At 44.7% G+C, this 18,155-nt stretch overlaps 1 protein-coding gene across 1 annotated transcript; it reads right to left on the reverse strand.

Moving 5' to 3' along the window:
- Nucleotides 1-364: 364 nt before the first annotated feature.
- Nucleotides 365-6,703, reverse strand: LOC123053962 (caffeoylshikimate esterase). The gene is made up of 7 exons (XM_044477588.1): nt 6,359-6,703; nt 6,164-6,257; nt 5,978-6,010; nt 1,742-1,888; nt 1,510-1,640; nt 1,247-1,384; nt 365-1,031 (listed from the first exon to the last, which is right to left on the reverse strand). The coding sequence occupies exons 1-7, from the start codon at nt 6,377-6,379 to the stop codon at nt 567-569; spliced, it is 1,029 nt and encodes a 342-aa protein (XP_044333523.1). The 5' UTR covers nt 6,380-6,703; the 3' UTR covers nt 365-566.
- Nucleotides 6,704-18,155: the final 11,452 nt, after the last annotated feature.

Genomic DNA, 18,155 nt, shown 5'->3' on the forward strand with positions numbered 1-18,155 from the left:
CATCATTCATTATTGGTATTCAAGGCCATTTCAAAGCATAGGCTGATTTGGTTGTCAAACCAATTCAATTCCAAGCCCTCCAATATCTACATCCAAGCAGAGCCATACGGGAATCAACCTAATGGTTGATGATTTGGAGGCTTGTACTCTCATCTTCTAAGGTAGAAAGCCCAAGTCCGAGGCTCATAGCTTTGCTAAGCATGCTTTATGTCTTTCTCAGGGGCCCCATGTGTGACTTGTTCAACCCTTGATCCAGTCTGTATCCCTATAAACATTGGGTAATACTTATGCTTAAAAATGGAGCATGTTTAGATTAAAAAAGAAAAGAAAATACTTATGTTTAAAAATGAAACAAAGCAAGAGATTGAGTAAATGTTCACTGCAACCTTTCAAACAAAAAATATGTTCACTGCAATGGAGGGAAGGGAAGGATCTGTCCGCCTCTATTTATGTTACATGCGTGTTACTCACACATCGGCCCCTTATTCGCCATTGGTTCTAGCAGGTGCACAAGTGATCTCAAGTCACTGAGCAGATCTTGTAGCACTATGTTACATGCATGCATGCTACATTTCTGAGTGGTGGTGCGTCCGGCCGGTGAGCCCGCAGAGGAAGCCCCGGCGCCGCCGCCGAGGCCGCGTGGAGCCATGGTCTTTCTCGTCGATGTCGGGCTTCTTGGGCGCCGCCAACATCTTCGTCAGGCGCTCCTCCGGCGTCCAGACGCGTCTGCGCGCATTGAGCCACGCGATGATGTCGGAGAAGACGGCCTCAACGTTCTCGTCCGGCTCGCCGGCGGTGAGGCCGTGCCACATCCCCGGGTAGAGCTTGATGGCCTTGTCCGTGCTGGCGGCGTGCTCGTACAGCGCGCGGCTCACCTCCGGGTCCGTCACGGTGTCGGCCTCGCCGTGCAGGACCAAGAAGGGCAGCTTCACCTTGGATAGGCTGTCCTCCACGTACATGCTGGTCCTGAGCATCTCCAGCGCCGTCTTGAGCCGCGGCTTGTCTTGGTAGATCAGCTTGTTCTTCCTGATCTGCTCGGCATGGCAGAAACACAACAAGATCAGATTAACTTCTAGTATAGTGCGAAATACGCTACTCTAGCATGGTTTCGATACTGAAAAAAAGATAAAAATCTATCGATGGCTTTCTTATGACTGACATTCTGCACGCTGAAAATTGAAGATTCAGGCTGCATCCGAGGATGTCTGAACTCTGAAGAAGAAGTGGGAGTTTGATTTTCACCGACCTTTTCGCGCTTGTCGGGGTCCTTGAAGGCGGCATCGATGACGTCTTTGGTCGGGACGATCTTCCACCTGGGTATGATGTCCTCCACCTGCGTGAGGGCGGTGATAACCAGCGGGTGCGGCTTCACCTTCTCCGATATCTGAATGGGCGCGTTACAGATAGCACAATGTCAGTCTAGAGAAATGCATGGCATGGCGGGATAACAATAAAAAGGAAAACAACTAATCTCATGCTCATGGTTGGAGGCTTGCAGCCGAGAGAGACCTTGCACATGGGCGCGACGAGGACGGCGCCGTCCCAGAAGGTGGGGTCCTTCCTGTGCAGCAGCAGCGCCACGGCGCCGCCCATGGACTCGCCGTACAGGAACCTGCTCTTGCTCCGGTACTCTTCCAGGTCTGCACGAGTTTCATGTGACGGTTAGTAATGTCTGAAGGCAGTAACAAGATTTATTTTCCTTCTTGTAAGATAAGAAGAGAGGAAGAAAGTGGTACAGTACCGCAGATGGACTTGTAGAATCGGTCGCAGTCGTCGACGAGGCGGTGGAAGCTGCGGATGTAGCAGCGGGTGCCCATGGACTTGCCGTGCCCCTCGTAGTCCATCCCGAACACGCCGTACCCCGCCGCCGCCAGCCGCACGCCGCACGCTGGGAAACGGTAGTAATCAGTCGTTAGTAGATCATGTAGGCCGAGAAATGCATTCATTTTATTTACTATTATAGTGTCAAAAAACATCTTACATTTTGAAACAGTGAAAGTTCTACCTAATAGGCTAAAGTTTCGGCTTGAAGGAAAACCAATTTCCCACTAGCTCTACCAAACAAACAGTTGCTAATCAAAGACAGAGGAGGACCGCCACTCCAACCAGAGCACTATAGTACTTGTCCATCTGATGGGGTCGTATCTACTCCACTCCCCCTATACCATTACCACCATCCTTAATTGAAGAGGGCGGCCAGAGTGGACAGTGTGCCTCCATCATCCTCTCCAACCTCTACTCAGTTATGACGCGATACTGTATGCGTGCAGGCTCCACACGAGTCACGGCAGCTAACTAACCTATAGCGGTCGCCGATTAATTTCCTCGATGCACACACATTATAACAAGCGCCGGAACCTCAATTAAGCCCGTGAAGGACCAGTACGCCACCCGAGTACGTACGTACGCACGCTGTAGCCTGTAGGCGACCGGTGGCGACAACAAAATCGAGCTTCAGATCATGGTGTACAGCCGGCACAAGCTGAAATGTTGCTCGCCGGAGGTGGGGGCGGAGGCGGGGGACCAAGAGGTAGTTGGTCGCTGTTAATGGCGATCGAGCTACTCCGGCGGAATGGGACACCGCCCGCGCTGGGGCATACGATATCAAGCCTCAAGTACGTGCCGTCCATCGAATTAAAGGCAGGCAACAATGCCGCTGTTCTAATGAGATCTGTGAATCCGACGCGGCCAACAAGGCGACCGTGGAGCCGACGCCGGTGGTTAATGGTGGATGGGGACGGTGTGGCGTGCTGATTGATGGTCTCTCTGGCAGGCAGGCAGGCAGGGCAGCTCACCTGTAAAACCCTCGTGGACGAAAGGGACTTGCATCCAACACCCGTCCGTGTCCACGACTTAGGTAAGGCCCGGATGTGGAGGCATGCAGAGGGATCTTGAGAGTGACACCCCAACATAAAAACGCTTACTTTGGGCGAATTTTAGCAAAATCAAATCATTTAAAATTTAAAAAATTACTAAGGGAAAAAATCATCTTCTTTTTGTGTACATGATTTCCCGTAAAATGTTCTGTTTTGTACGGTGATGCGTTCAAGAATCCTTTTAGTAAGGATGGACCTTTTTTGGGCGTGACTGTGACCACTGAATTCTGGTTTATTGTACATTTATTCTTCTAGACTTATATGTATTCTACTGTTGTACTACAAGCTTTGATGTGAATTCCTCTACCTTGTGCCTTCGGCAAAAAAAAATAAAATTTACCCTACCTGGTTTAAATGTTACACTGATGCTGGTTCTTGGTTCATGCTTTTTTTGGACCGAATGTATAGTAGCCCACAGAAAAATTTCAAGAAACTCGTATTAAATCAGCAACAATTAATATGAAACGGAAGGATTAGCTAATAGGTTGACTGCAACAGCCCTTTGGATTGGTAGGAGTTGGTTATAGAGGCTTGTGCAGAAGGAACAGGGCTGTTAATCAGGAAAAGTTAATGAACACATTTCAATGTGTGCACACGACTGTCCAACGGAGTAGTAGTACTAAGAGGGTGCTTGGATACGTTTTAGTCTCATGACTAAAAATAGTGGGACTAAAACTTGCTAGCCTCACCCATGCTTGGATCCAAATACTAAAGAGACTAAAATCAAGTTAATAAGCATTTATTATCCTCCAAACCCTCCAATCCAGAACTCGCCTGTGTTAAAGGAGAGGAGTTAAATGAGGAGAGAGAGGACTAATCCATATTTTAGTAGGGGTACCCCTGACTAAATTTTTTAGCCTCAAGACTAGTTTTAGCCACTCTTTAGGGGGTGTTTGGTTCAGAAGTCCTATGACTTTTTCTAGTCCCAGGGACTAACCAAAAAAGACTCTCTAGTAGAGTCTTTTTCTAGTCCCTGTAGAAAAAGTCCCTCCCGTTTGGTTCCTAGGGACTTTTTAGGGACTTTTTCTAGTCTCTGGGACTAAAAAGTCCCTGAGCCAAACACCCCCTTAGTCATGGGTGCTTGAAACTTTAGCCTCTTAAAAAGACTATTTTTAGTCAGACTAAAATAAGTCCCTTGGATCAAGCACCCTCTAATAATTGATTAAGAAATTAGGACAGGTGCAGATGCTGCAAACACGGATGTTAATTAGGACAGGTGCTTTGAATTGAGACCTGCCTGCCCGGGTCGGCTTTTAAATGCGTGCACCAGTCAATTAATAAATGAGAGGGAATTACTGCGGTGTCTCCCCTTTCTGGTATCAACCAACAGTCCCATCTTAATCCATCAGCCATCAGCCATGGCCCGAAGCATAATTTAGGTCATTCTCTTAATTACCAGACACTACTTACTATATTAAGACAACATAAGAGATGCTTAGTAAAATAAATCAATTTGTTTTAAGGCATCACTGATTATATCTATAGCAGGATGACTAATTAAGTATTTGCCGTCTACAATAATCACTAATGCTTGGGTACCGCTTATTTCTCTAAGCATCTTGCATTGTGTGTTTAGAACATGAAATGTGCGCATCAGCCAATGAAGACATAAGATTATTTTAAGAAAATACTTTGTGAACTAATATTAGGAGTAGGGTGTTTCTCTTTCAAAAAAAGGAGTAGGGTGTTTTTTACCTCCATGGAGACAATTTTTTTTTGAAAAAAAATAGAATATCAACCTTCTCAGTTAAAAAAACTGAAAACAATACAACTATGCAAGCATATGATGTGTATGTGTGTAAAATTTCAGGATGAAATGCCTTGAAATGCGAGTTGTGCAAAAAAATATATCATGGACTTTGAGGATGAATAGTGCCTGTACAGGTTTGTATTTTTTTGTTCAACACTCATTTTAACGTATTTCATCCCGAAAATTTACACACTTGTACATTATGTCTCTAAGTACACGTGTACTTTTTTTCCAAAAAAATTGAACATAAAAATATTAATTTTGATCATTTAAAATTCGGACTCCATGGAGGCCGAGCTCCATTAAGCATTTTTGTAATATTAGTCCTTTCTAAAGTGCTAACTAGAATTACATGTGTGCATGGCTTGACGCAGTGGCCGGAGGTAATCCTCCTTTTCAAAAGAAAAATCACAACACAGATAAGGTACGTTGGACTGAAAACTAGCAAACAGAAGACAAGCCACTATACAAGAGACTAAGGACCACCACCAGAATTTTGTAAATGTTTGTAGTAATTAGTAAATGGAACTAATTTGTCCATTATGAATCCATATGTTCCGTGTGTTGTGTTTTTTTCCCAGGACCATTTTTCATTTATGAACTGATTATAGGACTGTACTACTAGAGTAATGCACTATCGTTCTGTCCTGGTTTATGAGTCACCTTGTATTTTGGGTCATACTTTGACCTCCAATTTAATTATTAAAAATAAATTATATGTCATAATAGTTATATTGTTGGATTCATAATCGAAAGAGGTTTTCATTGACACTATTTTTTGTGGTATATAACTTATTTTTAGTACTCCCTCCGTAAACTAATATAAGAGCGTTTAGAATACTAAAGTAGTAATCTAAATATTTTTATATTAGTTTACAGAGGGAGTAGTTATTAAATCAAAAGTCAGTATGATCCAAAATACAAGGATGACTAATAAAACAGGACGGAGGTAGAACTCTTAACCATGACGTAAGTATAATTATAGGCAGCTGGTAAGATTTCTTCCCATCTATGGACGCATTTGGACCGTGAGCCAGAGTTTTTACAGGCCCCTGCCCTGATATAGCTAGCGCATTCATCTGAATCCATCAATTAATGCCTTTGGAGACTATGAACAGTATTGAAGGAGAATACTATGCTACCTATGCCAACACAAACAGCTCGTGAAACCTTTGTGTAGTATACTAGCCGGACATAGAGAGGTAAAGGTTGAATATGTTCACATGCAAAGTAAGACGATGACCTCTGTGACAAGCTATTCTCATCGTCGTTTATGTAAAGACAAGTAAAATAAGATGACAAGAATGAGAAAGAAGTATATGAAAGAAAAATACTACTGGACCAAGCATACCTCTCATGAAGCCGCTGCATTCCATGCCGTAACCTGGATAACATATTAAACAGCAAAGCATGAGAAAGAGGTTTAAAACAAAACTTGCCTCGTCTAGCAAGAACTAGCTGCTGAACTGAAGGGAACCAAACGAAGTTCCCGGAAATCCATGAGCTTTATCATGGCATCATACTGCTACATACGTACCGTGGCAGAGGAAGACGAGCGCCCTCGGCGATGTGGAGGCCGGCAGCCATCCGCAGGTGAAGAGCTGCACCCCGCTCGAGTTCCTCACGTACTCCTGCGGAACACACGACATGGATCGACCAAATCGATGAGAACCAAGCGTCCGGACGAATCGAAGAGCGAAGGCATGCAATGCAATGCAGGGCCAAGAATCACCTCGTGGTACTCGACGTCCATCCTTCCTGGAGGCTTTGCGCGAAGGGCGGGGGGAGGGAGGGAGGGAGGGGCGGCGCGGCGTGAAGAGCTAGGAAGAAGGTCGGCGAGGTGGATGGACAGACGGGGCCGGGGGAGGCAGGCGAGGAGCGATGGGGCAGAGCAGGTGAGGGTTGGCCGGCTGGGTCGCGTAGGTTGGATTCTGATGCCGCTCCGCTCAAGACAGTGGTACTGGCGTGCGTACCTTGCGCTGGCCGGTGAAGCAAGGACGGGGACGACACACCTAAATCTGCCTGCGCGGTGCGGTGCCCGCGAGGTGACGCATTTATGAGCCCCGAGGCCCCGACGGTGGTGGCTCGGAGACGGGAGCGGATAACGAGTTACGGTCCCGTTCGGATCGGTCAGGTCCGAGTTTGTACCCAATTGCTACAAAGAGAGCGCTTGCTTTCAAGCGTCCCGAGCGGCCGCTCTGTCAACCGTCTGATCCATCACCAGATCGTGACACGTGTGAAGTGGGACCGGCCTGGGGGAGGAGAGACGGTGGTGTTTTGTCTTGTTCTGTTTTGAATTCCTTGGTAGTCGTGCGGAGCTCATTTTCAATCACCTCCTTTTTCCTCGTTCACCTCGTGGCGACAACAGGGTGGAACCCTAGAGGGGGACGCCGACGAACCGTGGCCGTCAATAGTTCAACGACAGGAGGCAGGGCGAAGGGGCGGGGGCTGCCCTCACCGACAATACTTGTACCACATTGCAGGGTGGCGAGGCAGGGAGTGCGGCCGAGCGCCTCATGCGTGCATGACAAGGGAAGAGGAGGGAGAAGGGGAGGCAACCATCGGTGGCACAAGCGACGACAATGGACGGGGATGCACCGCTACATCTCCTATAGAAGATTAGTTCGCCTCTAGCCCATCTATTCGTCACGCGGTGGTAGAGGTTTCCAAGGAGATGACGTCGACATATGCTATTGGGGGGGGGGGGGGGGGGGGGGAGGAGGGGTGATTCAAATGCCGACAGCGTCCAAGGGACACAACTGCGTCTCTCACGTGCCAGTGCTCCCACGGGATTTGGAGAGTTTTTCCAGCGAGATTTTTTGAGGGGTTCAAGCTACTGTCCGTGCGAGGGTTTATCAAGGTGCAACACAAATTGGAAATCCCATGGGATTTTTAGAAGAGGGAGCTTAATTTTCAAGCGTATTATTTTGCTGCGAGAATTTGACCATGTTTTAGGGGGGGGGGGGGGGGCGAATTTGATTTTCCCTCACCGGCATATGAGCGTTTTTAGCGGCGAACACAAAGGTTGTAGCAACACTAGTAGGTACTCACACGAAGGGCCATACATCTCCACGGCTTTTTTCTAGGTCTGGTAACCTCATTAAGGCAATTTTGTCAAACGGTACAGTGCAAAACAGGCAACTTTTGGCAACATACACAATTTTTTATGCAAAACTGGGCACCCATGTTGGCAATAAGCCCCCCCCCCCCCTACCCAACTATACTAGTCATTTTTTGATGAAAATTAAGATAACATTTTAGGCATTTTTTAGGACAAATGTCATGCAAATACCCATGTTAGGCATTTTTATGGATGCACGCCAGGCAATGTTCTTGTGAGGCTCTCGCTGGAATTCATGTAGCAACATTTATTGTTAGGAAAATCTGGAGAACTGTGTTAGGCGGTTTTAGGCATTTCCTGGGTTTTTCGTTAGGCAATTTCTTTGGTTGCGTGGCAGGCAATTGTGTTTTCGTTGAAGCTTTCTTATGAGGTAGTTTAGCAACTCATGGCAGGAATTGGTGAACTTCTAGTTATAACATGGCGGACAAACAAAAACAGAGGACCACAATTGCTTCAAAAATATGCAATGATATAGTACGGACGTGGAGTTTCTACACCCAGGAACAAATGCTCCTGGTGTGAACAGTAAAATCAAAAAAATTCAAAAAAATCTGAAACTTTTTTGTGGCATACTTTCACAAATGTTTGTTGTGCATGCAAAATTTCATCGCAAAATCACATTGGTGGAAGGCGTGGTAAAAAACAAAATCGATGCTCTGAAAATGTTACTTACTAAAGCATTTTGGAGTTCTGATTTTATTTTTTTTGGCACGACTTCCACCAATGTGATTTCGCGATGAATTTGCGTGCACGACAAACATTTGCAAAAGTATGTCACAAAAAAAATGCAGAACATTTTTTAAAAAATCTATTTTTTTATTTTACTGTTCACACCAGGAGCATTTGCTCCTGGGTGTAGAAGGGCACTTTCAGTATTTTTACTTCTACTTTGCAGGAGTAGTAGCACGTGATATCCCAATGCTAATTTGTAGGGATTCAAATATGCGGTGTGGGCACTTTAATTTTCACTACAAAAAAATACACTTCCGTGATGATACGTGTTTGTCACCGTAGGTCACGCTTTCTGTCATGCATGTACATCCATGACGATTTTATGACAGAATCAAGATATTCATACCTATGCTATCGTAGAAGTGTTCGATGACATTACCAAAATTATCATCACGGAAGTGTCCACTTCCATGTCGATAAATCGCGCGTCATGGAAGTGCTTTCGTCAAGGGTGACCGACATGTGGCATCCACCGTAATGGGTCGCCATTAAGCTATCGGGTTCCGGTTTGCATCCGGTAACCCGTTAACAGCCGTGACCAATGGGGATTTTCCACGTGTACAATTCTCATTCGCCGGATAATGCACGTGTCAGCTAATCGTTGGGACAGATGTCATTCCTACAATGGACGGGAGACGCCTATGATATGTCGACACGTGGCACAGCCCAACAGTGGCCCATTTTAGGTAAAAAGGCAGGCCCAGCTAAAGGCCCACCATGTTTTTTTAGACACTCGTGGGCTGGCCCGTTAACAGCCTGCCATGTTTTGGGTCAAATTGAGGCCCATACCAGATCAGGCCCGTTCACAGCCTTCTGTGTTTTGGGCCAAATTACGGCCCATATCGGATCAGGCCCGTTAACAGGCCACTGTTCTTTTGGGCCCATTCTATGACAGATTTGTATTTCAGCCTGTTAAATGCCCGTTTACCAGTTCGGCCCAATAATAGTTTCGACCTGTTAGCGGCCCGTGGTGCATCTGGGACGTTGTCGACCCGGTTTAACTTTAGCCCATTCAACGGCCCATGCAGAAACTGGGCTATTTCTTGTCCGAAGTAACTTTAGGCCTCTTAACGGCCTGCGTTCTTCGTGGATAAATTTCAGCCCAACTAGCCTATTGGCCTGTTAATGGCCAGTGTAACAGTTTGGCCTAATTACAGCCCACGTTGAATCTGGCCTGCTTACAATCCATCTGATAATGGCCATTGACACTTTTGGGCCTATGGCCCGCGTGGATACCAGCCTGCTTAAAGCTAAAGCCCATAATTTTATTGGGCCAAACAGGCCCGAGATATATTTTGGCATGTTAACTGCTCATACTATTTGGGCCAAACATGGGCCTTAGGCAGTTTCGGCCTGTATTGGCCCGTGAATTTTTCGGCTCAACGCCAGCCCAATCAAGGTTTTAGCCTATTAAAAGCCCATGGTATTCTCTGGCCCAGCTGGCCAGAACTTTACTCGGCCTGTTAAATGCGGGAAACTACTATAGGTTTAGACCTGCTAATGGCCCAAGATGATTATAGGCCCACGTTTTGGCCCATATGAGTAATGGGCCGGCGTGAAGACTGACAACACTGAGATCCACTGAACCTTCCGGCCTAAATTACAGCATACCGACCAAACAATAAACCTAGACTATACAATAAAGGAATTACGGCATATTACATCCACTAGGAATCAAAGTTCGCTACCGGTGATAATAAAGCGCAACATGACCGCGGATTACATACACTGGGCATCAAAGGTCGCCACCAGTGCATATAAACGCGTCGACAAAACAATATACAAAACCGAGAGCACTTCAGAAGGCACTAAGGCCTGGCCAGGACGAGCCACGCAAGGAGCCGAACAAGCTGATGAGACCTCAGTTGTGTCAACGATAGATGCTCCATCCCTAGTTGTATAGCACCATAGTGCGCAAGGCAGTCCTCTGACATCTTCATTGCATCTTTGACTTCAAGTCGGAGCTGAGCTGAAGCAAGCCTTTCCGCTTTAAGTTGAGACCGAAGAAGTCGAAGTGATTGAGGCAGCGACTGCACAGAGGTTGTCTCACAGCTGCTGGTGAGTAGCTTCAACTCACTGTCTTCATCAAGACAGGACCTTGGGGTCATCTCGCTCTCCTCAAGATGGTTTGGCTCACTGTCTTCCCTAAAGTTCTGCCTGGCATAAGAGATACGACTCTGAAAGAGAAATAAGGAGACACGTAACAGGTTTCACAATTATATAAGCAAATAAATGGATCTGTTCTGCATAAGGAACATGTTTTTACAACTCCAATTTAAAACTGGTAGTTGTTGCAAACATCCAATCAGATGTAAACAACAAAGTAAACAACAGTGGAGGAAATGACGCCTATCCAAATCTATACTAGAAGAAAGTTTGAAGGCTTGAGAAGGATGAACTTACATTACATGTTAACACGGGCTGGACAAAGCCCTTCTCCATGTTGATGGAAGGATAATTCAATAAATTCCCCAAAGAAACTTCTTTATAAGCGTTGGCATTATTCTACATTTTGCAAAGAGTAAATATAGATCAAATAATATTGGAAGAAACAGAGGATAATGAAGCTCAGGTGCAGACTGATGATACATAATCAAATAGCAATTAATTAAGTACAGCGTTACAAGGCAAAAGGTACTGACAAGAGGAATGCAGACATCAACGTGTGCAGTGGCATTGGCTTTATTCAACATTTTGGTAAGAGTAAATGTAGATATGATAATTTGGAGAAAGTGGAGGGCAGGGCAGATAAGATGCAGAGTAATGCTAGACAATCAACTATCTCGCGATGCAAGTACAGTAATACCACCACCGTCCATTATTACTTGTCGCTCAAATGGATGTATCTAGCACTATTAAGTTCTAAATACATCCAATTGATCAACAATTAATTCGATACAGAGGGAGTACATGACAACAGGTACTTACATGAGCAATCCAAAACTTCATAACCATTGTGTTAATTCTACATTTATCTAAGAGTAAATATAGATCTTATAATTTCAAGCAAAGGGAGGATAAAGAAGCGAACATTTACAGTGATGCTACATAATCAAACAGCAATGAGTGTAAGTATGCTGACAAAGGGCAAGAGGTACTGACAAGAGCAATGCAGAGCCCAGTATTGTTGTGAGATCCTATGATCCTTTGAGCAAGGAGATTCATCTGAAATTAGTTTTCATACAAGAGAGAAGGTAAGGCACATGCAGAAATTTAGGAGTTCAAATTTTGAATTGATATCATAGACAGTACCTGACGCTGGGCTCTCAGCAGTTCTAATAGGGGTTTGGCCAGTGGAGTAGGGGTAAAGTGTGGTACAGTTGGGCCTGTGTTTTCTGTGGCTGCTGATCTATCTGATTTAACAGGTATCACTACCTTTTCCAAATACCTAGTTTGTACTCCTTGAGGATCTGCACTCACCCTCTTCCTTTTGGACATCTATTACGAAAGAACAACATTTGACTGGAAAAACATAGTATGACGACACATGGAATAGGTACAGAAAATGGATAGGTATGGCATATACTCATATATGATGCTTAAACTAAGCAGATGGTGTAACAAAGTAGAAGTAATGCAAGAGGTCAGATGCAAAATATGTGCGACCAATACAACCTTGCCAAGTTAGAGCAAGCACCTTGATGGGTGAATAAGATAGGCCATCCTCCACCATGCCAAGTTTGTTAGCCAGTGGATTGTTCCGCAATATTCCTCTCGTGCACCCATTCTCATATTCATTTTGATAATGTTCAATACCTGACATGCATGAAAACATAAAAACAAGTGAGATTATCTTTGTAATGCAGAAGTGATTCTAATCCAATACTGCCTCCCTGTAAACCCCTTTGTGCTATCTCTGCAATTCTTCTGAGAGATGCCATGCATGCTGTAATTTGGTGTGTGCATTAATATAATGTGGCCTACTACTCAAAATATGAGAGCTCCAGAAGTGATGATACTTCGCAGATGACAGCTTCAACATATAGTAAAGAAGAACAAGTCGACTTGACCTGACAGATTCAAAATATACTAAGGGAGAACAACTCGACCTGACCAGTCGACCGCAAATGTCTCTGCTACTCTTCCCAACAAGGAACATACTTATTAAAGAAGAGAAGAGGATCATCTTAAAGAAGAGCAGAAGAGCAAGCAGATTGAAGATATTACAAGTCTTTCTATACAATGTCGGTTGCCCACCCATGATGAACCAGAGCACACAGAGAAATACTATTCCTTCCGGTCTCTCCATATGTGGCTCACATGCATTTCGAAACTAAAGTAGGAACATTTAGCCGACCAATTAAACATCTCTCAGTTTTACTAATATCAGCATAATATCATATTTGAATTTGTACAACTAAGCTTGTTTAGCTCGATGGGTGGAGCAGTGCTATTACGACACGAACCACGTAGGCTGATCATGGTCATCATAAAATGGGGAAACCGTAAGCATGATGAGTATAGTGTTGACCGTGGCAGTGGGATGGCAGATCTGAAGCTGCAAACCGCGCAAAGGGTAGTTAGCAACCGATGTTTGCTTTGAAATAACAACTAAGATTTGGTATGGACAAGAAAGTACAGTCAACAAGTGACAAAGAAATGCAATTCTGCTGTCTCTCTATATGTCGCGACATGCATTTGGAAACTCAAGTGGGACCTTTAGCTAACCAATTAAATGTGTCTGTTAACTAATATCAGTATCATATCACAATCATATTTGAACAACTAAGCTTTGGAATTTTGAGTGTTGTGTTGTTTAGCTTGAAGGGTGGAGTAATGCTAGTACGACAGAAAGCACCTACGCAGATCATAGTAGAGTAGATAAAAGGGGAAAACCCTAAGCATCAAGAGTAAAATCAGGAAAGTGGAACTAGCTGGACCAGTGGGTGGCGCACATGCTTTCCGAAACGAATATAGGAACATTAGGTGACCAATTAAACGTTCTCTATTTTAGTACTATGAGCATCACATCAGATTCGTATTTCAACACCTAAGCTTTGGAATTATGAGTGGCATGTTGTTTCGCTTGATGGGTTGAGGTCTTGAGGAGCAGTGCTAGCACGACACGAAGCACCTACAATGATGGTAGTGAATATAAAGGGGGGAAACCATAAGCTTTACGAGTATAGTGACCGTGCCATGGCGGATCTGAAGGTGCAAACCGAACAAAGCTACTTCGCAACCAATGTTTGCTTTCAACTAGCCACTACGATTTGGTACGGTCAAGAAAAGTACAGTAACAATTTACGATCTATTTTCCGGGTGAGATCAATAACTTAAGCACATATGGAAGAGTACCACCTCTCTTGCGACGCCGTGTAGGCCCCTGCTAATACGTTGAGGGTGCTACGGATGCGATGGCTATCGGCGGCGGGGAAGAAGACTTTAGACGGCAGACGGCCGGGTCGGGGGATAAATCATGTTGCCGTGGACGAGGCGGTCATAGGAGCGGCAACGGCAAGGTGGACGATGGCGCCGATGAAGCGAGAGGACGCGATGAAAGGATCCTGGTCCGGCGCCATGGATGAGAGACGTCCATCTCTTGCAGTGGACGACGGGGTAGGGGTAGCAGCTCCGGCAAGGTGGAGGATGGGGTGGCGGACAGAGGAGGCTGGCCGTTGTGGGGAGGTTGTTGTGGCGCTGACGGTGTGTGAATGGGGAAATGGAGGGGGAGGGGATCTCAAACTTTGGGACGCGCTTGTTTGAAATGTGGGAAAGTTACGAACTTATCCCCCGTTTAAAATTTTGGACATCACGTCGGTTGGGGATAGGACGGTAATCTCGTGTCTCCCAAATATTTTCCGGTAGCGATTTCGTGCGAGGAGAGGGTGTTTTGCCGCCCACGGTGTATGAACGGGCTGACAGGTAGGGCGGTTGTGTCACGTCTGAGGGAAGTTACATATATGCCCCTATTTAAAATATTTGCGTACATCAATTTCGGACAAGGAGAGTTTGTTTTGTCACCCACCATGTATGAATGGGGAAATGGAGGGAGAGACACATGTCTTTCAGACGAGCTTGAATCAAATGTGTTTTGCCGCCCATGTTTGGTGCCCACCATGTCTGAATGGGCTCAGAGGCGGTCGTGTCACGTCTGATTGAAGTTACTAGTCTACCCCTATCGACAGCAGTGTAAGTCCGGAAGATAAGGATGTCAAGTGTCAGGGGTAGACAGTAATTTCCATCTCGCAAACACTTGCTTCGGACAGCCCACAAATGATAGTGGGTGTTTAGCCGCTTTGTTCAAAACTTGGGAGAATTAGCATTCACGTTTTCCCTGGGCCCTGGCAACTAAATTCAAATCCAATTTGTATTCGATTACGAATATCCACAGATAATTCTATGTTTTGTTATCTATTTCTTCAAAACCACGACAAAGATTTATTCCACCTTTATATATGATTATGATTTAGAAATGCCGTGATCTTCGAATTCAGTAGGTTGGATACACTTTGAGTCAAACAGTTATTTCATCCAATACAATATGCTCACACGAAAAACAGTTCACCTTATGTCAATCATACAAGTATCGAGGATTACCTCGCCTAAAAAATTTGAATCATTACAACACATGGACAACATAGGGGTCTTACAACATAATCAATTCAAAGACATGACACAACATGCAAGTACAATAATCTAATGACAATTTCAACTAGTATCTAAAGAAGAACTGGGATTACCCTGGGCTTCAGATAGCAGAAACAGTAGGACCTCCTCCGTCTTCAAATGCAACATTCCTACTTACTCCAATTCTTGGGTTGCTTGCATAATGCATGCAGCTAATTGCATAATTTCCAGCCTCAAGATCAAGATTAGCTCATTCATGGAAGCCACACCATCTCTTTCTGCCTCTAGTAGAGCCTCAAGAACTATAATATCTGTGCTCAGACTGCTCTCCGGCGGTGTTGCCTCTGAACTGCTACCATCTGGTAACATGGATGGCGCACTGCTTCCACAAATAGATTCTGGGGTTGTACATTGTGTCCTAATATGAACGGCATCCTGAGAGGTTTCCGCTGGACATAAGTAAGAGATAGTTATCGCATGATCCAGGCAGTAAGCTTACATGGTAAACGACATACGAATTATTGCCGAGCATGGCAAGCTATATTTAAATGGTTCGAAACAGCATCAGCCAAAAAGAAATTAAAATGGTAAGATGAAACTAAGGATGTAAGTGGCAAATAAACGACATCTGCTAGTCCCATCTAGTTAGTTTTTGCTAGCTCCCTAGTTCATTTTCCTCAAAAAACAAAAACTCTTTTGAACTATCATACCACTAGTGGACTTTAATCGGGATTAAATGGGACCCAGTTGACATCCCTAGTTGAAAGGAGTGTACCACCGCTATATTTAAGTTGCCAAGGCATCTAAGCAGTTGAAATAATCTGAGAAAGCACTTAACAGTGTGGCCTCATATAAACTAGAAGACAGTCTTATGATGAAGTTCATAGTAAAAGTTAAGGACTCAAATGAACTAGGCATGCATTTCTTTACGATAGTACAACAGGCACTACTGACATATTGGCCAACTCAGGTATAGCCTAGCAAGTAACAAACAAGCATTCAAATCAAGCAATACAGCAAAGCAGACAACTGAAGTGTTTGTAATTCTGTAGGATTACAGGTTGAGGGCACAAGCCAAGAAAGCATCCCACACGCATTACATTTCACATGTACTAAAACACACTGGCTTACCATATGCTGCTGTGAAGCCTCGCTATTGTTGCAATGTTCTTTGAAGCTATCGTCAGCATCCCGTGGTTGCAAATCTAGTTGTTGTAGTTTATTCTGCACCCTCTATTTAGGTAAAATTAATTTTAATCGCATGCACTGGTTCGAATTGATCATCAATGGTTCATCTAAACTAATGAAAGAAGGGTGTGTGCTTACACGACAATATATGTGCTTCACTCTATTTTTATGCTTGTTCGAGGTGCCAGCCCCAAAAGAACAAATATTTTCCTTGATGGGGTTGGCAGCTCCATAATTAATAGAAGCATCAAATTAGTCATGCAACTTGGGAAGATCAAGAACACACAAAAAAGTAATGAATAGAGGCTCAGAGCAGTGATGTAATAGCTAGCACCAGAAAATATAGGGTAAAACAAACAGAAAGCAGCGGAACCACATGCTAGTTTGCTGATGTGTAATTAAGCATAGAGAACATGAAGCAGTCTGATGGAACCAATAGGTGGCATCAGAACAACACCATTATCATAAATATAGCATGAAAGAAGTAAAATAGTAGGCAGTGATATAGGGAAGTACAGTAATACTTAGGACAAAACTAAAGCATTGTAACTATATGTGCACTGGTTTGTAATTTAGCACATGTAACATGTTCACTACCAGAAGTATGGCCCTACAGGTGCAAGAAGAATAACACGTCTCATGAAAAATTGAATGATGCCCTGAAGAAATTCAAAGGTGCGGTGCTTATGCTAAGAAAGTGAACGTAGGCGCCGGCCATTGGATAATAGTACCTGATTCTCGGCGGCGTATGGGTATAGTCGTCATACTTGATAGCTAAGGATCGTCGATGGTGCTCATGTTGCGACTGAGTTTGGGCCGGCTGTCGCCGTTGCTGAAGCGGTTCCGGTGCTTCGGTTGTGGCGCCTGTCGACATACAAGAAAGCTCATCTGTGGTGAGTGAACAGTTGCACGATAAAGAAGAGAAATACCGAAGGAGTACAAATCGAAATAACCTGATGTGGCTGCAGCGTCAGTAAAGCAGGGCCGGTGGAGTTGAATATGGCGTCTGTGGAGCGGGTCCGGTGCAGTGGACGAAGTCTTTGGCGGGCGCGGTGTACAGTGCTTTCGGTGAGGCAGATCTGCAGCGGACGAGGGCTTGTATGAAGGGCCAACGATGGGGCGGACGAGGGAGTCAGTGAAGGGCCTACACTGTGGTAGACGAGGGCGTCGGTTAAGCAGATCCGGTGCGGTGGACCATGATGGCGGTCAAGGAGATCTGGAGCGGTGGACAAGCCAGTCGCTGAAGCGTCTCTGGTGAATTGGTGAGTTGGCAGTTGGGGGTTCCAAGGTGCGGAAGGTAGATCCGGCGGGGTGTAAGGTCCACCGCTGCAGCGGAGGACTAGATTTGGCGGCTTGCCATGGTTGGGGGGGGGGCGGGGAGGGGAAGGGGAGGGGCTCTAGGGAAGAATGTTGGGGGCAAAGAGGGGAAAACAATGGAGTTACCAAAGCAGCCCTTTTCCATTCATGTGGCAGGGGTAAAGCAGGAATATCACATGGCTAAACTTTCGGGCGCGAGATATTTCGATGTGAGCGGGAAGTTTGAAAGCTTTTGGCGCCTGAAATTATAAGTGTTCTGCTCTTGTACGGCCGACTATGATATCATGGCCGAGAATTTATTTGTTTTGCACGCAAAAGTGCAAGTTTTGAAAATCAATGTCTCTAACTCGAAACTTAGATTGTCCATTCAATTCAAATATGGATCATTGAGCTAGTACAAGCAAATACCATCATACGGTCCAATTCAAATGAAATTCCAAATGTGTTTATCCTAAATATGATGACAAAAGCAAAAATGTGTATGTGTATAAATAAAGTGGATGGTTATAAAGTTTGAACATGCACGTATGTGTATATCTCTAGGTTTGATATATGATTTTGAAATCACGAAATCCCGGCTTAAAAAATGTACCTCTGTTTA

This window comes from Triticum aestivum, chromosome 2D (genome assembly GCF_018294505.1).
Source record: "Triticum aestivum cultivar Chinese Spring chromosome 2D, IWGSC CS RefSeq v2.1, whole genome shotgun sequence".
NCBI classification, from domain to species: Eukaryota; Viridiplantae; Streptophyta; class Magnoliopsida; order Poales; family Poaceae; genus Triticum; species Triticum aestivum.